Genomic DNA, 25078 nt, shown 5'->3' with positions numbered 1-25078 from the left:
TATATCGGCCCTGTGTGTATAATATCCGCCGTGTTTGTATATCGGCCCTGTGTGTATAATATCCGCCGTGTTTGTATATCGGCCCTGTGTGTATAATATCTGCCGTGTTTGTATAATATCCGCCGTGTTTGTATATCGGCCCTGTGTGTATAATATCTGCCGTGTTTGTATAATATCCGCCGTGTTTTTATATCGGCCCTGTGTGTATAATATCTGCCGTGTTTGTATAATATCCGCCGTGTTTTTATATCGGCCCTGTGTGTATAATATCCGCTGTGTTTGTATAATATCCGCCGTGTTTGTATATCGGCCCTGTGTGTATAATATCCGCCGTGTTTTTATATCGGCCCTGTGTGTATAATATCCGCCGTGTTTTTATATCGGCCCTGTGTGTATAATATCCGCTGTGTTTGTATAATATCCGCCGTGTTTGTATATCGGCCCTGTGTGTATAATATCCGCCGTGTTTTTATATCGGCCCTGTGTGTATAATATCCGCCGTGTTTTTATATCGGCCCTGTGTGTATAATATCCGCCGTGTTTTTATATCGGCCCTGTGTGTATAATATCCGCCGTGTTTTTATATCGGCCCTGTGTGTATAATATCCGCCCTGTGTGTATAATATCTGCCCTGTGTGTATAATATCTGCCCTGTGTGTATAATATCCGCCCTGTGTGCACAACAAGCCCCGTGAAATGATCTTTGCTAAATTATTATTATTATTTATATAGCCCCATTGCTTCCATGGTGCTGTACAGGAGAAGGGGTCACATACAAATTACAGATATCACTTACAGTAAACTAACAATCACAGACTGATACAGAGGGGAGAGAGGACCCTGGGCTTTCGGGCTTACTTTATACAGGATCTAGTATAGTACTCAGCGTCTGCTGGGATCTGTGGTGCCCGGATACAATGTGGAGTGCACACTATAAACCACAGCACAGATCATTTCTCTCCTGGGGAAGTTTCACTTTCTGTTCAGAGCTGGAGGCGGCTCTTCTGCATTCTGCTCTTCTGCATTCTGCTCTTCGCCCTCCATTCCTTGCACACAGGCTCCAGGCCTCCTGTCACCCTGAGGTGCGGCCTAGCCGGACAGCCGGGCTCCATGATTCCTTCCCCGGCACGGATCAGGTGAGAGCGCAGACTCGGGGTCATCGCTGATTTTTGGCCTGAAGCCCTGAATCCTTCTGTTAGTGACTTTTTATTTATCACAAATTCATCACACGATTTGCTCCTTTAATAGAATTTATATTTTGTGCTTTATTTCGCGTTTTAATATTTACGTCAATGTGGATTTTTCACGTTTTAGACGGTCAATGCCAGAAGAAAAGGAGCAATTTTGCGTAAAACTTATGAAGCACATGCGCCATTTTTATTGATTTGATGCATTAAAAAACACAAGAAGAAAAAGGAAAGTCACTTTCAAAAATTGTACATGTTGAATTGGGACCATAGACTTGTAATTGGTAAGAGAAGGGGCTTTGTCCACACAGAACTATGTCAATACTTTCCCCCCTTCCCACAGTCTGTAACACAAGCCGAGACAATGGGGAATATGAAAACAATGGCAGAGAGGGCGAACAGGCCGGGGCCCAGTGACTGCAACACTGGTAGTGGCTGCACATGAGTCGCGACCACTAACCAGTGCTCGCCATAGCTGCACATGTACAGCGACCACTAACCAGCGCTCGCCATGGCTGCACATGTACAGCGACCACTAACCAGCGCTCGCCATAGCTGCACATGTACAGCGACCACTAACCAGCGCTCGCCATGGCTGCACATGTACAGCGACCACTAACCAGCGCTCGCCATGGCTGCACATGTACAGCGACCACTAACCAGCGCTCGCCATAGCTGCACATGTACAGCGACCACTAACCAGCGCTCGCCATGGCTGCACATGTGCCGCAACCACTAACCAGCGCTCGCCATGGCTGCACATGTGGAGAGACCACTAACCAGCGCTCGCCATGACTGCACATGTGCCGCGACCACTAACCAGCGCTCGCCATGGCTGCACATGTACAGCGACCACTAACCAGCGCTCACCATAGCTGCACATGTGCCGCGACCACTAACCAGCGCTCGCCATGGCTGCACATGTACAGCGACCACTAACCAGCGCTCATCATGGCTGCACATGTACAGCGACCATTAACGAGCGCTCATCATGGCTGCACATGTACAGCGACCACTAACCAGCGCTCATCATGGCTGCACATGTGCCGCAACCACTAACCAGCGCTTCTCATGGCTGCACATGTACAGCGACCACTAACCAGCGCTCATCATGACTGCACATGTACAGCGACCACTAACGAGCGCTCATCATGGCTGCACATGTACAGCGACCACTAACCAGCGCTCATCATGGCTGCACATGTGCCGCAACCACTAACCAGCGCTTCTCATGGCTGCACATGTACAGCGACCACTAAGCAGCGCTCGCCATGGCTGCACATGTACAGCGACCACTAACCAGCGCTTCTCATGGCTGCACATGTACAGCGACCACTAACCAGCGCTCGCCATGGCTGCATATGTGCCACGACCACTAACCAGCGCTCACCATGGCTGCACATGTACAGCGACCACTAACGAGCGCTCGCCATGGCTGCACATGTGCAGCAACCACTAACCAGCGCTCGCCATGACTGCACATGTGCCGCGACCACTAACCAGCGCTCGCCATGGCTGCACATGTGCAGCAACCACTAACCAGCGCTCGCCATGACTGCACATGTGCCGCGACCACTAACCAGCGCTCGCCATGGCTGCACATGTACAGCGACCACTAACCAGCGCTTCTCATGGCTGCAAATGTGCCGCGACCACTAACCAGCGCTCGCCATGGCTGCACATGTACAGCGACCACTAACCAGCGCTCGCCATGGCTGCACATGTACAGCGACCACTAACCAGCGCTTCTCATGGCTGCAAATGTGCCGCGACCACTAACCCTCGCTGTCCATGGCTGCATATGTGCCGCGACCACTAACCAGCGCTCACCATGGCTGCACATGTGCCGCGACCACTAAGCAGCGCTTGCCATAGCTGCACATGTACAGCGACCACTAACGAGCGCTCTCCATGGCTGCACATGTACAGCGACCACTAACCAGCGCTTCTCATGGCTGCACATGTGCCGCGACCACTAGCCCTCGCTTTCCATGGCTGTATATGTGCCGCGACCACTAACCAGCGCTCACCATGGCTGCACATGTGCCGCGACCACTAAGCAGCGCTCGCCATGGCTGCACATGTGCCGCGACCACTAACCAGTGCTCGCCATGGCTGCACATGTACAGCGACCACTAACGAGCGCTCGCCATGGCTGCACATGTGCAGCAACCACTAACCAGCGCTCGCCATGGCTGCACATGTACAGCGACCACTAACCAGCGCTCACCATGGCTGCACATGTGCCGCGACCACTAAGCAGCGCTCGCCATGGCTGCACATGTACAGCGACCACTAACCAGCGCTCGCCATGGCTGCACATGTGCCGCGACCACTAACCAGCGCTTCTCATGGCTGCACATGTACAGCGACCACTAACCAGCGCTTTCCATGGCTGCATATGTGCCACGACCACTAACCAGCGCTCACCATGGCTGCACACGTGCCGCGACCACTAACCAGCGCTCGCCATGGCTGCACATGTGCCGCGACCACTAACCAGTGCTCGCCATGGCTGCACATGTACAGCGACCACTAACGAGCGCTCGCCATGGCTGCACATGTGCAGCAACCACTAACCAGCGCTCGCCATGACTGCACATGTGCCGCGACCACTAACCAGCGCTCGCCATGACTGCACATGTGCCGCGACCACTAACCAGCGCTCGCCATGGCTGCACATGTACAGCGACCACTAACCAGCGCTCGCCATGGCTGCACATGTACAGCGACCACTAACCAGCGCTTCTCATGGCTGCAAATGTACCGCGACCACTAACCCTCGCTGTCCATGGCTGCATATGTGCCGCGACCACTAACCAGCGCTCACCATGGCTGCACATGTGCCGCGACCACTAAGCAGCGCTTGCCATGGCTGCACATGTGCCGCGACCACTAACCAGCGCTCGCCATGGCTGCACATGTACAGCGACCACTAACGAGCGCTCGCCATGGCTGCACATGTACAGCGACCACTAACCAGCGCTTCTCATGGCTGCACATGTGCCGCGACCACTAACCCTCGCTTCTCATGGCTGCACATGTGCCGCGACCACTAACCCTCGCTTTCCATGGCTGCATATGTGCCGCGACCACTAACCAGCGCTCACCATGGCTGCACATGTGCCGCGACCACTAAGCAGCGCTCGCCATGGCTGCACATGTGCCGCGACCACTAACCAGTGCTCGCCATGGCTGCACATGTACAGCGACCACTAACCAGCGCTCGCCATGGCTGCACATGTACAGCGACCACTAACCAGCGCTCACCATGGCTGCACATGTGCCGCGACCACTAACCAGTGCTCGCCATAGCTGCACATGTACAGCGACCACTAAGCAGCGCTCGCCATGGCTGCACATGTGCCGCGACCACTAACCAGTGCTCGCCATAGCTGCACATGTACAGCGACCACTAACGAGCGCTCGCCATGGCTGCACATGTGCAGCAACCACTAACCAGCGCTCGCCATGGCTGCACATGTACAGCGACCACTAACCAGCGCTCGCCATGGCTGCACATGTACAGGGACCACTAACCAGCGCTCGTCATGACTGCAGGAAACGCAATCGTTTATGTCCATCACCGTCATCCTGCAGCTTCATAAAATATCATGGATGCATGTGATTATTATCCAAGACTTTGATCTTATTGTACATAAACTTCATGATTGTTCTTGCTCATTGAGAAAGATGTTGTGGAGATGTGGTCAAGGTGAGGATGTGACGTTGGTGTACACATGGTGGAGGTTGGGGTCATGGTGGAGGTGATAACATGATGGAAGTGGAGATTTCCTTGGTGAGAACATGGTAGAGGTCGAGGTGTGGTGCTGATGTGAATATGACGGAGTTGGAGACATGGTGGAAGCGAGGACATGGTGGAGGTGGACAAGTGTCATTAGTGTTAAAATGATGACGGTGGAGATGTACCTTTGAAATGAACATGATGGAGGTGGGGACCTTGTGGATGTGAGGACATAGTGGAGAAATGGATTTATCATTAATATAAACATGTTGGAGATTTTCTGAACGAACACGGAGAAGGTTGGACAAGGCACAAGTAGTGATTTGTCATCGGTGTGAGTATGTTGGAGGCTGAAATGTGTTATTTTTGAGGTCATGGTAGAGGTTAGGAAATTATTAAATTACTGCAATTTACATGTTAGGAAGATATTTGTGGCTTCCATATATTTGTACAGAGCCTCCATCATCTATCATGTAAGCCATATCTTCTCCTACGTCTTCACCACGTCAGCCTCCACACTGGCGTCGTTCTTCTTGTGTATGATTCCCCAGTGAGAGCAATCATCTTTCTCATTATTTCTTCTTCTTACAGTCATGAACTTTCTTCTGAGTAGAGCAAATGTCGGGATCTTTTCTCGAGATGATAAAAGCTCGTACCAATGGTTGGCCAGTCACCTATCTTCCCACCGCTGTGTGCAAACAGTTGAGTCTGTCCAAGTGTCTAACAACGGAGGGGCGAGGTTCACGGAGGGTGTCCGGAGATGCACATTTGCCATCTTGTATCACACAAAAAAGAGAGGGAGAATCAACATCACAGATGTAACCGATTCCCTCTACGATGAAGAGTTGAGCCAATTGTCATCAACAAAGGGTAAGTTGTGGGAGAGCCACCGAGTCACTAATGCATTCTGTACTTCTTAATAGTATGAGGAGCCTTCATACTGTGTCCAAACTATGGAGATGAACTGTGGTAGTAGGAGTAATAAACTTCTACAAGGAGATGGCCTCCACCTTTCCATCTGAAGGGTCAAGGTCATTCCATATCCAGCTCCAAATATCAGCATGTATGGTATCTTTATAAGGTTGGCATTAAATCCTTCATGGATGCATCGTGTGGGCCCTGTATAGCGCTGTTATTTGGCCACTACATGACATGGTTGTGATAAATTGTTTTCAGGACAAGGAAATGTAATTGTGGTGGTTGATGACCTGGAAGATGATGACAACAATGGCTACAAGGACAGAATCCTTCTGAATCAGCCCAGTCTGCAACGATTGGTGACGGAGGTCTTCTGCTTCACTCTGGAGGAGAAAATGACTCTGACCAATAAGTACCCAGCTCCGAAGATGATGGCAAAACTGAGGCAAATAGAGAAGATGATCGAGGAGCGAGGTAAGGATGAACCTGAGGACATTATCCCTGGTCATGAAGGACCAAGAGAATCATTTGCATGGTGACAATCTCTAATAGTTAGGAAAAGTTCGTCACCTGATGATCAGCAATATTCTCTAATCTGTGGGGAAACCCAGCAGTCAGTGCGCTTTTTCCCTGCGACACCCCCACAAGACAAGGAAGGAAGGAATTGCACAGTTCCAAATAACCGTATTATTTCCAACTTTAGAACTTTCTCTTATCTGTGGCTGATTATTGGGGGTTTGACCACTGGGACCTACATCAATCTTGAAAATGGGGCTCACCTGAATAGATGGGTGGTGAGACTTTACCACCACAGCGCCATTCAACCGTGTTCTGTGTGCTGGAAAATTTTATTTTGTATTTTGTTCGACAACCGCTGCAGTCGATCAGATCTCACCTGTCCTTCAGGTGACAAGATGAAGACTTCTGTATCAGGAGGCTTAGATCTCCTATGAGAGTCTCTGGGCTCCTGGTTCTGAGATTGTTTTCCTTCATGTCAGACGTTTGTTGCATCCAGCAGTGAATTGTGCCGGAGTTTCGGCCCGATCTGACGAGTACATGGAGCGTTCGTGTGATTTGTGATTACTGTCTTTTTCTTGCTCTTTTTCAGCCTGGGGGAAAAAAAGGCAGAAGGTGAGAACAAATAATCATGTCTGGCTACAACCTGGTCACCAGCCACGGGCTTAAAAGACACCTGTACGGCACTATCTGGGCATTGTAGTATTATTTATCTAGCACTGTATGGCACTATCTGGGCATTGTAGTATTATTTATCTAGCACTGTACGGCACTATCTGGGCATTGTAGTATTATTTATCTAGCACTGTATGGCACTATCTGGGCATTGTAGTATTATTTATCTAGCACTGTATGGCACTATCTGGGCATTGTAGTATTATTTATCTAGCACTGTGTGGCACTATCTGGGCATTGTAGTATTATTTATCTAGCACTGTGTGGCACTATCTGGGCATTGTAGTATTATTTATCTAGCACTGTATGGCACTATCTGGGCATTGTAGTATTATTTATCTAGCACTGTGTGGCACTATCTGGGCATTGTAGTATTATTTATCTAGCACTGTGTGGCACTATCTGGGCATTGTAGTATTATTTATCTAGCACTGTACGGCACTATCTGGGCATTGTAGTATTATTTATCTAGCACTGTATGGCACTATCTGGGCATTGTAGTATTATTTATCTAGCACTGTACGGCACTATCTGGGCATTGTAGTATTATTTATCTAGCACTGTATGGCACTATCTGAGCATTGTAGTATTATTTATCTAGCACTGTATGGCACTATCTGGGCATTGTAGTATTATTTATCTAGCACTGTATGGCACGATCTGGGCATTGTAGTATTATTTATCTAGCACTGTGTGGCACTATCTGGGCATTGTAGTATTATTTATCTAGCACTGTACGGCACTATCTGGGCATTGTAGTATTATTTATCTAGCACTGTATGGCACTATCTGGGCATTGTAGTATTATTTATCTAGCACTGTATGGCACTATCTGGGCATTGTAGTATTATTTATCTAGCACTGTATGGCACGATCTGGGCATTGTAGTATTATTTATCTAGCACTGTGTGGCACTATCTGGGCATTGTAGTATTATTTATCTAGCACTGTATGGCACTATCTGGGCATTGTAGTATTATTTATCTAGCACTGTATGGCACTATCTGGGCATTGTAGTATTATTTATCTAGCACTGTGTGGCACTATCTGGGCATTGTAGTATTATTTATCTAGCACTGTACGGCACTATCTGGGCATTGTAGTATTATTTATCTAGCACTGTGTGGCACTATCTGGGCATTGTAGTATTATTTATCTAGCACTGTGTGGCACTATCTGGGCATTGTAGTATTATTTATCTAGCACTGTGTGGCACTATCTGGGCATTGTAGTATTATTTATCTAGCACTGTATGGCACTATCTGGGCATTGTAGTATTATTTATCTAGCACTGTATGGCACTATCTGGGCATTGTAGTATTATTTATCTAGCACTGTGTGGCACTATCTGGGCATTGTAGTATTATTTATCTAGCACTGTATGGCACTATCTGGGCATTGTAGTATTATTTATCTAGCACTGTATGGCACTATCTGGGCATTGTAGTATTATTTATCTAGCACTGTGTGGCACTATCTGGGCATTGTAGTATTATTTATCTAGCACTGTGTGGCACTATCTGGGCATTGTAGTATTATTTATCTAGCACTGTATGGCACTATCTGGGCATTGTAGTATTATTTATCTAGCACTGTATGGCACTATCTGGGCATTGTAGTATTATTTATCTAGCACTGTGTGGCACTATCTGGGCATTGTAGTATTATTTATCTAGCACTGTATGGCACTATCTGGGCATTGTAGTATTATTTATCTAGCACTGTACGGCACTATCTGGGCATTGTAGTATTATTTATCTAGCACTGTATGGCACTATCTGGGCATTGTAGTATTATTTATCTAGCACTGTGTGGCACTATCTGGGCATTGTAGTATTATTTATCTAGCACTGTGTGGCACTATCTGGGCATTGTAGTATTATTTATCTAGCACTGTATGGCACTATCTGGGCATTGTAGTATTATTTATCTAGCACTGTATGGCACGATCTAGGCATTGTAGTATTATTTATCTAGCACTGTATGGCACTATCTGGGCATTGTAGTATTATTTATCTAGCACTGTACGGCACTATCTGGGCATTGTAGTATTATTTATCTAGCACTGTATGGCACTATCTGGGCATTGTAGTATTATTTATCTAGCACTGTATGGCACGATCTGGGCATTGTAGTATTATTTATCTAGCACTGTATGGCACTATCTGGGCATTGTAGTATTATTTATCTAGCACTGTACGGCACTATCTGGGCATTGTAGTATTATTTATCTAGCACTGTGTGGCACTATCTGGGCATTGTAGTATTATTTATCTAGCACTGTATGGCACTATCTGGGCATTGTAGTATTATTTATCTAGCACTGTATGGCACTATCTGGGCATTGTAGTATTATTTATCTAGCACTGTATGGCACTATCTGGGCATTGTAGTATTATTTATCTAGCACTGTTTGGCACTATCTGGGCATTGTAGTATTATTTATCTAGCACTGTATGGCACTATCTGGACATTGTAGTATTATTTATCTAGCACTGTATGGCACTATCTGGGCATTGTAGTATTATTTATCTAGCACTGTATGGCACTATCTGGGCATTGTAGTATTATTTATCTAGCACTGTGTGGCACTATCTGGGCATTGTAGTATTATTTATCTAGCACTGTATGGCACTATCTGGGCATTGTAGTATTATTTATCTAGCACTGTGTGGCACTATCTGGGCATTGTAGTATTATTTATCTAGCACTGTGTGGCACTATCTGGGCATTGTAGTATTATTTATCTAGCACTGTATGGCACTATCTGGACATTGTAGTATTATTTATCTAGCACTGTATGGCACTATCTGGGCATTGTAGTATTATTTATCTAGCACTGTATGGCACTATCTGGGCATTGTAGTATTATTTATCTAGCACTGTGTGGCACTATCTGGGCATTGTAGTATTATTTATCTAGCACTGTGTGGCACTATCTGGGCATTGTAGTATTATTTATCTAGCACTGTATGGCACTATCTGGGCATTGTAGTATTATTTATCTAGCACTGTATGGCACTATCTGGGCATTGTAGTATTATTTATCTAGCACTGTATGGCACTATCTGGGCATTGTAGTATTATTTATCTAGCACTGTGTGGCACTATCTGGGCATTGTAGTATTATTTACCTAGCACTGTATGGCACTATCTGGACATTGTAGTATTATTTATCTAGCACTGTATGGCACTATCTGGGCATTGTAGTATTATTTATCTAGCACTGTATGGCACTATCTGGGCATTGTAGTATTATTTATCTAGCACTGTGTGGCACTATCTGGGCATTGTAGTATTATTTATCTAGCACTGTATGGCACTATCTGGACATTGTAGTATTATTTATCTAGCACTGTATGGCACTATCTGGGCATTGTAGTATTATTTATCTAGCACTGTGTGGCACTATCTGGGCATTGTAGTATTATTTATCTAGCACTGTGTGGCACTATCTGGGCATTGTAGTATTATTCATCTAGCACTGTATGGCACTATCTGGGCATTGTAGTATTATTTATCTAGCACTGTGTGGCATGATCTGGGCATTGTAGTATTATTTATCTAGCACTGTATGGCACGATCTGGGCATTGTAGTATTATTTATCTAGCACTGTATGGCACTATCTGGGCATTGTAGTATTATTTATCTAGCACTGTGTGGCACTATCTGGGCATTGTAGTATTATTTATCTAGCACTGTATGGCACTATCTGGACATTGTAGTATTATTTATCTAGCACTGTATGGCACTATCTGGGCATTGTAGTATTATTTATCTAGCACTGTGTGGCACTATCTGGGCATTGTAGTATTATTTATCTAGCACTGTGTGGCACTATCTGGGCATTGTAGTATTATTCATCTAGCACTGTATGGCACTATCTGGGCATTGTAGTATTATTTATCTAGCACTGTGTGGCATGATCTGGGCATTGTAGTATTATTTATCTAGCACTGTATGGCACGATCTGGGCATTGTAGTATTATTTATCTAGCACTGTATGGCACGATCTGGGCATTGTAGTATTATTTATCTAGCACTGTATGGCACGATCTGGGCATTGTAGTATTATTTATCTAGCACTGTACGGCACTATCTGGGCATTGTAGTATTATTTATCTAGCACTGTATGGCACGATCTAGGCATTGTAGTATTATTTATCTAGCACTGTACGGCACTATCTGGGCATTGTAGTATTATTTATCTAGCACTGTGTGGCACTATCTGGGCATTGTAGTATTATTTATCTAGCACTGTGTGGCACTATCTGGGCATTGTAGTATTATTTATCTAGCACTGTATGGCACTAGCTGGGCATTGTAGTATTATTTATCTAGCACTGTATGGCACGATCTGGGCATTGTAGTATTATTTATCTAGCACTGTGTGGCACTATCTGGGCATTGTAGTATTATTTATCTAGCACTGTATGGCACTATCTGGGCATTGTAGTATTATTTATCTAGCACTGTGTGGCACTATCTGGGCATTGTAGTATTATTTATCTAGCACTGTGTGGCACTATCTGGGCATTGTAGTATTATTTATCTAGCACTGTGTGGCACGATCTGGGCATTGTAGTATTATTTATCTAGCACTGTATGGCACTATCTGGGCATTGTAGTATTATTTATCTAGCACTGTATGGCACTATCTGGACATTGTAGTATTATTTATCTAGCACTGTATGGCACTATCTGGGCATTGTAGTATTATTTATCTAGCACTGTATGGCACGATCTGGGCATTGTAGTATTATTTATCTAGCACTGTATGGCACGATCTAGGCATTGTAGTATTATTTATGTAGCACTGTGTGGCACTATCTGGGCATTGTAGTATTATTTATCTAGCACTGTATGGCACTATCTGGGCATTGTAGTATTATTTATCTAGCACTGTGTGGCACTATCTGGGCATTGTAGTATTATTTATCTAGCACTGTATGGCACTATCTGGGCATTGTATTATTTATCTAGCACTGTATGGCACGATCTGGGCATTGTAGTATTATTTATCTAGCACTGTATGGCACGATCTAGGCATTGTAGTATTATTTATCTAGCACTGTGTGGCACTATCTGGGCAATGTAGTATTATTTATCTAGCACTGTGTGGCACTATCTGGGCATTGTAGTATTATTTATCTAGCACTGTGTGGCATGATCTGGGCATTGTAGTATTATTTATCTAGCACTGTATGGCACGATCTGGGCATTGTAGTATTATTTATCTAGCACTGTATGGCACGATCTGGGCATTGTAGTATTATTTATCTAGCACTGTATGGCACGATCTGGGCATTGTAGTATTATTTATCTAGCACTGTGTGGCACTATCTGGGCATTGTAGTATTATTTATCTAGCACTGTGTGGCACTATCTGGGCATTGTAGTATTATTTATCTAGCACTGTATGGCACTATCTGGGCATTGTAGTATTATTTATCTAGCACTGTATGGCACGATCTGGGCATTGTAGTATTATTTATCTAGCACTGTATGGCACGATCTAGGCATTGTAGTATTATTTATCTAGCACTGTGTGGCACTATCTGGGCAATGTAGTATTATTTATCTAGCACTGTGTGGCACTATCTGGGCATTGTAGTATTATTTATCTAGCACTGTGTGGCATGATCTGGGCATTGTAGTATTATTTATCTAGCACTGTATGGCACGATCTGGGCATTGTAGTATTATTTATCTAGCACTGTATGGCACGATCTGGGCATTGTAGTATTATTTATCTAGCACTGTATGGCACGATCTGGGCATTGTAGTATTATTTATCTAGCACTGTGTGGCACTATCTGGGCATTGTAGTATTATTTATCTAGCACTGTGTGGCATGATCTGGGCATTGTAGTATTATTTATCTAGCACTGTATGGCACTATCTGGGCATTGTAGTATTATTTATCTAGCACTGTATGGCACGATCTGGGCATTGTAGTATTATTTATCTAGCACTGTACGGCACTATCTGGGCATTGTAGTATTATTTATCTAGCACTGTATGGCACGATCTAGGCATTGTAGTATTATTTATCTAGCACTGTACGGCACTATCTGGGCATTGTAGTATTATTTATCTAGCACTGTATGGTCCTATCTGGGCATTGTAGTATTATTTATCTAGCACTGTACGGCACTATCTGGGCATTGTAGTATTATTTATCTAGCACTGTGTGGCACTATCTGGGCATTGTAGTATTATTTATCTAGCACTGTATGGCACGATCTGGGCATTGTAGTATTATTTATTTAGCACTGTATGGCACTATCTGGGCATTGTAGTATTATTTATCTAGCACTGTATGGCACTATCTGGGCATTGTAGTATTATTTATCTAGCACTGTATGGCACTATCTGGGCATTGTAGTATTATTTATCTAGCACTGTGTGGCACTATCTGGGCATTGTAGTATTATTTATCTAGCACTGTATGGCACTATCTGGGCATTGTAGTATTATTTGTCTAGCACTGTATGGTCCTATCTGGGCATTGTAGTATTATTTATCTAGCACTGTACGGCACTATCTGGGCATTGTAGTATTATTTATCTAGCACTGTGTGGCACTATCTGGGCATTGTAGTATTATTTATCTAGCACTGTATGGCACGATCTGGGCATTGTAGTATTATTTATCTAGCACTGTATGGCACTATCTGGGCATTGTAGTATTATTTATCTAGCACTGTACGGCACTATCTGGGCATTGTAGTATTATTTATCTAGCACTGTATGGCACGATCTGGGCATTGTAGTATTATTTATCTAGCACTGTGTGGCACTATCTGGGCATTGTAGTATTATTTATCTAGCACTGTGTGGCACGATCTGGGCATTGTAGTATTATTTATCTAGCACTGTATGGCACTATCTGGGCATTGTAGTATTATTTATCTATCACTGTGTGGCACGATCTGGGCATTGTAGTATTATTTATCTAGCACTGTGTGGCACTATCTGGGCATTGTAGTATTATTTATCTAGCACTGTATGGCACTATCTGGGCATTGTAGTATTATTTATCTAGCACTGTACGGCACTATCTGGGCATTGTAGTATTATTTATCTAGCACTGTATGGCACTATCTGGACATTGTAGTATTATTTATCTAGCACTGTGTGGCACGATCTAGGCATTGTAGTATTATTTATCTAGCACTGTACAGCACTATCTGGGCATTGTAGTATTATTTATCTAGCACTGTGTGGCACGATCTGGGCATTGTAGTATTATTTATCTAGCACTGTGTGGCACTATCTGGGCATTGTAGTATTATTTATCTAGCACTGTATGGCACTATCTGGGCATTGTAGTATTATTTATCTAGCACTGTACGGCACTATCTGGGCATTGTAGTATTATTTATCTAGCACTGTATGGCACTATCTGGGCATTGTAGTATTATTTATCTAGCACTGTATGGCACTATCTGGGCATTGTAGTATTATTTATCTAGCACTGTATGGCACGATCTGGGCATTGTAGTATTATTTATCTAGCACTGTGTGGCACTATCTGGGCATTGTAGTATTATTTATCTAGCACTGTACGGCACTATCTGGGCATTGTAGTATTATTTATCTAGCACTGTGTGGCACTATCTGGGCATTGTAGTATTATTTATCTAGCACTGTGTGGCACTATCTGGGCATTGTAGTATTATTTATCTAGCACTGTATGGCACGATCTGGGCATTGTAGTATTATTTATCTAGCACTGTATGGCACTATCTGGGCATTGTAGTATTATTTATCTAGCACTGTATGGCACGATCTGGGCATTGTAGTATTATTTATCTAGCACTGTGTGGCACTATCTGGGCATTGTAGTATTATTTATCTAGCACTGTGTGGCACTATCTGGGCATTGTGGTATTATTTATCTAGCACTGTACGGCACTATCTGGGCATTGTAGTATTATTTATCTAGCACTGTGTGGCACTATCTGGGCATTGTAGTATTATTTATCTAGCACTGTATGGCACGATCTGGGCATTGTAGTATTATTTATCTAGCACTGTATGGCACTATCTGGGCATTGTAGTATTATTTATCTTGCACTGTATGGCACTATCTGGGCATTGTAGTATTATTTATCTAGCACTGTATGGCACTATCTGGGCATTGTAGTATTATTTATCTAGCACTGTATGGCACTATCTGGGCATTGTAGTATTATTTATCTAGCACTGTATGGCACTAGCTGGGCATTGTAGTATTATTTATCTAGCACTGTATGGCACTAGCTGGGCATTGGGGTATTATTTATCTAGCACTGTATGGCACTATCTGGGCATTGTAGTATTATTTATCTAGCACTGTATGGCACTATCTGGGCATTGTAGTATTATTTATCTAGCACTGTATGGCACGATCTGGGCATTGTAGTATTATTTATCTAGCACTGTATGGCACTATCTGGGCATTGTAGTATTATTTATCTAGCACTGTATGGCACTAGCTGGGCATTGGGGTATTATTTATCTAGCACTGTGTGGCACTATCTGGGCATTGTAGTATTATTTATCTAGCACTGTATGGCACGATCTGGGCATTGTAGTATTATTTATCTAGCACTGTATGGCACTATCTGGGCATTGTAGTATTATTTATCTAGCACTGTATGGCACTATCTGGACATTGTAGTATTATTTATCTAGCACTGTATGGCACGATCTGGGCATTGTAGTATTATTTATCTAGCACTGTATGGCACTATCTGGGCATTGTAGTATTATTTATCTAGCACTGTATGGCACGATCTGGGCATTGTAGTATTATTTATCTAGCACTGTATGGCACTATCTGGGCATTGTAGTATTATTTATCTAGCACTGTATGGCACTAGCTGGGCATTGGGGTATTATTTATCTAGCACTGTGTGGCACTATCTGGGCATTGTAGTATTATTTATCTAGCACTGTATGGCACTATCTGGGCATTGTAGTATTATTTATCTAGCACTGTATGGCACTATCTGGGCATTGTAGTATTATTTATCTAGCACTGTATGGCACTATCTGGGCATTGTAGTATTATTTATCTAGCACTGTATGGCACGATCTGGGCATTGTAGTATTATTTATCTAGCACTGTATGGCACTATCTGGGCATTGTAGTATTATTTATCTAGCACTGTATGGCACTATCTGGGCATTGTAGTATTATTTATCTAGCACTGTATGGCACTAGCTGGGCATTGGGGTATTTATCTAGCACTGTGTGGCACTATCTGGGCATTGGGGTATTATTTATCTAGCACTGTATGGCACTATCTGGGCATTGTAGTATTATTTATCTAGCACTGTATGGCACTATCTGGGCATTGTAGTATTATTTATCTAGCACTGTATGGCACTATCTGGGCATTGTAGTATTATTTATCTAGCACTGTATGGCACTATCTGGGCATTGTAGTATTATTTATCTAGCACTGTATGGCACTATCTGGGCATTGTATTATTTATCTAGCACTGTATGGCACTATCTGGGCATTGTAGTATTATTTATCTAGCACTGTATGGCACGATCTGGGCATTGTAGTATTATTTATCTAGCACTGTATGGCACGATCTAGGCATTGTAGTATTATTTATCTAGCACTGTGTGGCACTATCTGGGCAATGTAGTATTATTTATCTAGCACTGTGTGGCACTATCTGGGCATTGTAGTATTATTTATCTAGCACTGTGTGGCATGATCTGGGCATTGTAGTATTATTTATCTAGCACTGGCACGATCTGGGCATTGTAGTATTATTTATCTAGCACTGTATGGCACGATCTGGGCATTGTAGTATTATTTATCTAGCACTGTGTGGCACTATCTGGGCATTGTAGTATTATTTATCTAGCACTGTGTGGCATGATCTGGGCATTGTAGTATTATTTATCTAGCACTGTATGGCACTATCTGGGCATTGTAGTATTATTTATCTAGCACTGTATGGCACGATCTGGGCATTGTAGTATTATTTATCTAGCACTGTACGGCACTATCTGGGCATTGTAGTATTATTTATCTAGCACTGTATGGCACGATCTAGGCATTGTAGTATTATTTATCTAGCACTGTACGGCACTATCTGGGCATTGTAGTATTATTTATCTAGCACTGTATGGTCCTATCTGGGCATTGTAGTATTATTTATCTAGCACTGTACGGCACTATCTGGGCATTGTAGTATTATTTATCTAGCACTGTGTGGCACTATCTGGGCATTGTAGTATTATTTATCTAGCACTGTATGGCACGATCTGGGCATTGTAGTATTATTTATTTAGCACTGTATGGCACTATCTGGGCATTGTAGTATTATTTATCTAGCACTGTATGGCACTATCTGGGCATTGTAGTATTATTTATCTAGCACTGTATGGCACTATCTGGGCATTGTAGTATTATTTATCTAGCACTGTGTGGCACTATCTGGGCATTGTAGTATTATTTATCTAGCACTGTATGGCACTATCTGGGCATTGTAGTATTATTTGTCTAGCACTGTGTGGCACTATCTGGGCATTGTAGTATTATTTATCTAGCACTGTATGGCACGATCTGGGCATTGTAGTATTATTTATCTAGCACTGTATGGCACTATCTGGGCATTGTAGTATTATTTATCTTGCACTGTATGGCACTATCTGGGCATTGTAGTATTATTTATCTAGCACTGTATGGCACTATCTGGGCATTGTAGTATTATTTATCTAGCACTGTATGGCACTATCTGGGCATTGTAGTATTATTTATCTAGCACTGTATGGCACTAGCTGGGCATTGTAGTATTATTTATCTAGCACTGTATGGCACTAGCTGGGCATTGGGGTATTATTTATCTAGCACTGTATGGCACTATCTGGGCATTGTAGTATTATTTATCTAGCACTGTATGGCACTATCTGGGCATTGTAGTATTATTTATCTAGCACTGTATGGCACGATCTGGGCATTGTAGTATTATTTATCTAGCACTGTATGGCACTATCTGGGCATTGTAGTATTATTTATCTAGCACTGTATGGCACTAGCTGGGCATTGGGGTATTATTTATCTAGCACTGTGTGGCACTATCTGGGCATTGTAGTATTATTTATCTAGCACTGTATGGCACGATCTGGGCATTGTAGTATTATTTATCTAGCACTGTATGGCACTATCTGGGCATTGTAGTATTATTTATCTAGCACTGTATGGCACTATCTGGACATTGTAGTATTATTTATCTAGCACTGTATGGCACGATCTGGGCATTGTAGTATTATTTATCTAGCACTGTATGGCACTATCTGGGCATTGTAGTATTATTTATCTAGCACTGTATGGCACGATCTGGGCATTGTAGTATTATTTATCTAGCACTGTATGGCACTATCTGGGCATTGTAGTATTATTTATCTAGCACTGTATGGCACTAGCTGGGCATTGGGGTATTATTTATCTAGCACTGTGTGGCACTATCTGGGCATTGTAGTATTATTTATCTAGCACTGTATGGCACTATCTGGGCATTGTAGTATTATTTATCTAGCACTGTATGGCACTATCTGGGCATTGTAGTATTATTTATCTAGCACTGTATGGCACTATCTGGGCATTGTAGTATTATTTATCTAGCACTGTATGGCACGATCTGGGCATTGTAGTATTATTTATCTAGCACTGTATGGCACTATCTGGGCATTGTAGTATTATTTATCTAGCACTGTATGGCACTATCTGGGCATTGTAGTATTATTTATCTAGCACTGTATGGCACTAGCTGGGCATTGGGGTATTTATCTAGCACTGTGTGGCACTATCTGGGCATTGGGGTATTATTTATCTAGCACTGTATGGCACTATCTGGGCATTGTAGTATTATTTATCTAGCACTGTATGGCACTATCTGGGCATTGTAGTATTATTTATCTAGCACTGTATGGCACTATCTGGGCATTGTAGTATTATTTATCTAGCACTGTATGGCACTATCTGGGCATTGTAGTATTATTTATCTAGCACTGTATGGCACTATCTGGGCATTGTATTATTTATCTAGCACTGTATGGCACTATCTGGGCATTGTAGTATTATTTATCTAGCACTGTATGGCACGATCTGGGCATTGTAGTATTATTTATCTAGCACTGTATGGCACGATCTAGGCATTGTAGTATTATTTATCTAGCACTGTGTGGCACTATCTGGGCAATGTAGTATTATTTATCTAGCACTGTGTGGCACTATCTGGGCATTGTAGTATTATTTATCTAGCACTGTGTGGCATGATCTGGGCATTGTAGTATTATTTATCTAGCACTGGCACGATCTGGGCATTGTAGTATTATTTATCTAGCACTGTATGGCACGATCTGGGCATTGTAGTATTATTTATCTAGCACTGTGTGGCACTATCTGGGCATTGTAGTATTATTTATCTAGCACTGTGTGGCATGATCTGGGCATTGTAGTATTATTTATCTAGCACTGTATGGCACTATCTGGGCATTGTAGTATTATTTATCTAGCACTGTATGGCACGATCTGGGCATTGTAGTATTATTTATCTAGCACTGTACGGCACTATCTGGGCATTGTAGTATTATTTATCTAGCACTGTATGGCACGATCTAGGCATTGTAGTATTATTTATCTAGCACTGTACGGCACTATCTGGGCATTGTAGTATTATTTATCTAGCACTGTATGGTCCTATCTGGGCATTGTAGTATTATTTATCTAGCACTGTACGGCACTATCTGGGCATTGTAGTATTATTTATCTAGCACTGTGTGGCACTATCTGGGCATTGTAGTATTATTTATCTAGCACTGTATGGCACGATCTGGGCATTGTAGTATTATTTATTTAGCACTGTATGGCACTATCTGGGCATTGTAGTATTATTTATCTAGCACTGTATGGCACTATCTGGGCATTGTAGTATTATTTATCTAGCACTGTATGGCACTATCTGGGCATTGTAGTATTATTTATCTAGCACTGTGTGGCACTATCTGGGCATTGTAGTATTATTTATCTAGCACTGTATGGCACTATCTGGGCATTGTAGTATTATTTGTCTAGCACTGTATGGTCCTATCTGGGCATTGTAGTATTATTTATCTAGCACTGTACGGCACTATCTGGGCATTGTAGTATTATTTATCTAGCACTGTGTGGCACTATCTGGGCATTGTAGTATTATTTATCTAGCACTGTATGGCACGATCTGGGCATTGTAGTATTATTTATCTAGCACTGTATGGCACTATCTGGGCATTGTAGTATTATTTATCTAGCACTGTACGGCACTATCTGGGCATTGTAGTATTATTTATCTAGCACTGTATGGCACGATCTAGGCATTGTAGTATTATTTATCTAGCACTGTACAGCACTATCTGGGCATTGTAGTATTATTTATCTAGCACTGTGTGGCACGATCTGGGCATTGTAGTATTATTTATCTAGCACTGTGTGGCACTATCTGGGCATTGTAGTATTATTTATCTAGCACTGTATGGCACTATCTGGGCATTGTAGTATTATTTATCTAGCACTGTACGGCACTATCTGGGCATTGTAGTATTATTTATCTAGCACTGTATGGCACTATCTGGGCATTGTAGTATTATTTATCTAGCACTGTATGGCACTATCTGGGCATTGTAGTATTATTTATCTAGCACTGTATGGCACGATCTGGGCATTGTAGTATTATTTATCTAGCACTGTGTGGCACTATCTGGGCATTGTAGTATTATTTATCTAGCACTGTACGGCACTATCTGGGCATTGTAGTATTATTTATCTAGCACTGTGTGGCACTATCTGGGCATTGTAGTATTATTTATCTAGCACTGTGTGGCACTATCTGGGCATTGTAGTATTATTTATCTAGCACTGTATGGCACGATCTGGGCATTGTAGTATTATTTATCTAGCACTGTATGGCACTATCTGGGCATTGTAGTATTATTTATCTAGCACTGTATGGCACGATCTGGGCATTGTAGTATTATTTATCTAGCACTGTGTGGCACTATCTGGGCATTGTAGTATTATTTATCTAGCACTGTGTGGCACTATCTGGGCATTGTGGTATTATTTATCTAGCACTGTACGGCACTATCTGGGCATTGTAGTATTATTTATCTAGCACTGTGTGGCACTATCTGGGCATTGTAGTATTATTTATCTAGCACTGTATGGCACGATCTGGGCATTGTAGTATTATTTATCTAGCACTGTATGGCACTATCTGGGCATTGTAGTATTATTTATCTTGCACTGTATGGCACTATCTGGGCATTGTAGTATTATTTATCTAGCACTGTATGGCACTATCTGGGCATTGTAGTATTATTTATCTAGCACTGTATGGCACTATCTGGGCATTGTAGTATTATTTATCTAGCACTGTATGGCACTAGCTGGGCATTGTAGTATTATTTATCTAGCACTGTATGGCACTAGCTGGGCATTGGGGTATTATTTATCTAGCACTGTATGGCACTATCTGGGCATTGTAGTATTATTTATCTAGCACTGTATGGCACTATCTGGGCATTGTAGTATTATTTATCTAGCACTGTATGGCACGATCTGGGCATTGTAGTATTATTTATCTAGCACTGTATGGCACTATCTGGGCATTGTAGTATTATTTATCTAGCACTGTATGGCACTAGCTGGGCATTGGGGTATTATTTATCTAGCACTGTGTGGCACTATCTGGGCATTGTAGTATTATTTATCTAGCACTGTATGGCACGATCTGGGCATTGTAGTATTATTTATCTAGCACTGTATGGCACTATCTGGGCATTGTAGTATTATTTATCTAGCACTGTATGGCACTATCTGGACATTGTAGTATTATTTATCTAGCACTGTATGGCACGATCTGGGCATTGTAGTATTATTTATCTAGCACTGTATGGCACTATCTGGGCATTGTAGTATTATTTATCTAGCACTGTATGGCACGATCTGGGCATTGTAGTATTATTTATCTAGCACTGTATGGCACTATCTGGGCATTGTAGTATTATTTATCTAGCACTGTATGGCACTAGCTGGGCATTGGGGTATTATTTATCTAGCACTGTGTGGCACTATCTGGGCATTGTAGTATTATTTATCTAGCACTGTATGGCACTATCTGGGCATTGTAGTATTATTTATCTAGCACTGTATGGCACTATCTGGGCATTGTAGTATTATTTATCTAGCACTGTATGGCACTATCTGGGCATTGTAGTATTATTTATCTAGCACTGTATGGCACGATCTGGGCATTGTAGTATTATTTATCTAGCACTGTATGGCACTATCTGGGCATTGTAGTATTATTTATCTAGCACTGTATGGCACTATCTGGGCATTGTAGTATTATTTATCTAGCACTGTATGGCACTAGCTGGGCATTGGGGTATTTATCTAGCACTGTGTGGCACTATCTGGGCATTGGGGTATTATTTATCTAGCACTGTATGGCACTATCTGGGCATTGTAGTATTATTTATCTAGCACTGTATGGCACTATCTGGGCATTGTAGTATTATTTATCTAGCACTGTATGGCACTATCTGGGCATTGTAGTATTATTTATCTAGCACTGTATGGCACTATCTGGGCATTGTAGTATTATTTATCTAGCACTGTGTGGCACGATCTGGGCATTGTAGTATTATTTATCTAGCACTGTATGGCACTATCTGGGCATTGTAGTATTATTTATCTAGCACTGTATGGCACTATCTGGGCATTGTAGTATTATTTATCTAGCACTGTATGGCACTATCTGGGCATTGTAGTATTATTTATCTAGCACTGTATGGCACGATCTGGGCATTGTAGTATTATTTATCTAGCACTGTATGGCACTAGCTGGGCATTGTAGTATTATTTATCTAGCACTGTGTGGCACTATCTGGGCATTGTAGTATTATTTATCTAGCACTGTATGGCACTATCTGGGCATTGTAGTATTATTTATCTAGCACTGTGTGGCACTATCTGGGCATTGTAGTATTATTTATCTAGCACTGTATGGCACGATCTGGGCATTGTAGTATTATTTATCTAGCACTGTATGGCACTATCTGGGCATTGTAGTATTATTTATCTAGCACTGTATGGCACGATCTGGGCATTGTAGTATTATTTATCTAGCACTGTATGGCACTAGCTGGGCATTGGGGTATTATTTATCTAGGCACTGCATGGTACGATGTGAGCACTGTGCGGTATTATATATATCCAGACTGTCTGGTCTCAGTTTGAGTAATCCAACTTTATTCCAAATAGAAAATAAAATGTCATATACATCATGGATCAATAAACTGAAATGTGATTGAAATGAACTTATTAAACATTCAATACTAGAGCTGATCATCGCTCCTATATATATGTACAGAAAATGGGAGATTTGGAAAGTTTCTTTGAATCTTCTGGTAATCCCCCTCATATTTGCCTCTAGGGACGGATCACATTGTGGCACAATCCAGTCTCATCCGGGACTTTTTTTCTCTTGCAGATTATTTTCTTGGTGTGGATCGCGCTGGGAATTGGATCACTCTTGATGATCTGGCGCTTGACAACAAACCACAGATTCCTGACAACTTTTCAGACTTTCTTCAGAAAACTGCAATATTAATTCTTAATAAATTACAGATTCCGTTTATAACTTGTCAAAATAAAAATATTTTTTCATAGCATATATAGAGTGTGTCAGTGTCTGCACCAGTGATATTCTGTGTGTATATATGTTGTGAGGTGGCCGCCGGACAGGATGTGGATGGGAGGTGTGTGTCCCCGAGGTGCCAATCCTCAGTGACATAGGACCAGGAGAAGCAGGCTCCACTGCATATAGTGCTGAGAGGTTTTTTTATGGACTCAGATTCAGGAGTTTTATGAGCAGCTGATGGTGCTGGGTGGGATCGGCTGCTCACCTCCAGTCCAGGTCTTGAAACAGTCTATAAATGGCAGTTCACCTGCCTCAGTCAGTGTCTGTGTCTGGAGGTGTGCAGACCTCCAGTGCTTTCTGTCTTTCTTGAGGACTATAGAGCTGGACACTGACCCGAGCGGACGAACCAGCACTAATGTGTGGGCAATTTACTTTATGTTCTCACTTTGTGCTGGAAAAGGATGTTTTTTTTTGTTATCCTGACCAATTTATGGAATCTTAATAAACCGCTTTGTTGTTTGAACTGAAGAAACCGGATGCCTGTGTGTACCAGCACCGATCAGCAGTTTATCTGCATGGAAGGAACCTCACCAGGAGTCAGTGAAGACAGAGATGACACAGTAGAAAAGCTGCTACTAAGTCGAGCAGTGGTGGAGGAAGGGGCAAAACAGAGGTCACCTCATCCTGCTGTAACAGAGGTCATGAGTGGCCCATCCATTTCACAAGGTCTTCTGCTTCCTCCTCTGTAATACACTGACCGGATGGCTGGTGCCAACTTTGCTGCTGATTGCTGTACAGTTTCCCACATCCTTCCTGCAGATGACGCGCCTCGGGAAACTCTTACCTTTACCTCTTTCTTTTGCATGCGCATAGCTGTCACTGGTTATTGAGCGCAGAGTCATCACTGGTTATCGATCGCAGAGCCATCACTGGTTATCGATCACAGAGTCATCACTGGTTATCGATCGTAGAGTCATCACTGGTTATCGATCACAGAGTCATCACTGGTTATCGATCGTAGAGTCATCACTGGTTATCGATCACAGAGTCATCACTGGTTATCGATCGCAGAGTCATCACTGGTTATCGATCGCAGAGTCATCACTGGTTATCGATCGCAGAGCCATCACTGGTTATTGAGCGCAGAGTCATCACTGGTTATCGATCGTAGAGTCATCACTGGTTATCGATCACAGAGTCATCACTGGTTATCGATCGTAGAGTCATCACTGGTTATCGATCACAGAGTCATCACTGGTTATCGATCGCAGAGTCATCACTGGTTATCGATCGTAGAGCCATCACTGGTTATCGATCGTAGAGTCATCACTGGTTATCG

At 42.6% G+C, this 25078-nt stretch overlaps 1 protein-coding gene across 2 annotated transcripts; it reads left to right on the top strand.

The window, feature by feature from the left end:
* The first annotated feature begins 980 nt into the window (after window positions 1-980).
* On the top strand, window positions 981-23770 carry LOC141073122 (uncharacterized). Of its 2 annotated transcripts, none has more exons than XM_073560477.1 (5): window positions 981-1136; window positions 5524-5802; window positions 6109-6324; window positions 6959-6981; window positions 23590-23770. In XM_073560477.1, exons 2-5 carry the CDS (start codon window positions 5526-5528, stop codon window positions 23707-23709), a joined length of 636 nt encoding a protein of 211 aa, XP_073416578.1. In that variant the 5' UTR covers window positions 981-1136; window positions 5524-5525; the 3' UTR covers window positions 23710-23770. The 2 variants fall into 2 exon arrangements, with proteins under 2 accessions (XP_073416578.1, XP_073416579.1); XM_073560478.1 differs by having other exon boundaries at window positions 6959-7044.
* The last annotated feature ends 1308 nt before the right edge of the window (window positions 23771-25078 follow it).

The sequence above is a fragment of the Dendrobates tinctorius genome, unplaced genomic scaffold (assembly GCF_039654945.1).
Source record: "Dendrobates tinctorius isolate UK_male_01 unplaced genomic scaffold, ASM3965494v1 ptg000297l, whole genome shotgun sequence".
Taxonomy (NCBI): domain Eukaryota; kingdom Metazoa; phylum Chordata; class Amphibia; order Anura; family Dendrobatidae; genus Dendrobates; species Dendrobates tinctorius.
The sequence above is the reverse complement of the archived record's forward strand: the minus strand, read 5'-3'. Positions and strand labels throughout refer to the sequence as shown.

What these genes read in the sequence shown, in the direction of transcription:
- LOC141073122 (XM_073560477.1), top strand. Translation starts at nt 5,526, where the DNA reads ATGAACTTTCTTCTGAGTAGAGCAAATGTCGGGATCTTTTCTCGAGAT. An exon ending in CCAATTGTCATCAACAAAGG is followed by an intron (nt 5,803 to 6,108) that starts GTAAGTTGTGGG and finishes AATTGTTTTCAG; the next exon opens with GACAAGGAAATGTAATTGTG. An exon ending in GAAGATGATCGAGGAGCGAG is followed by an intron (nt 6,325 to 6,958) that starts GTAAGGATGAAC and finishes GCTCTTTTTCAG; the next exon opens with CCTGGGGGAAAAAAAGGCAG.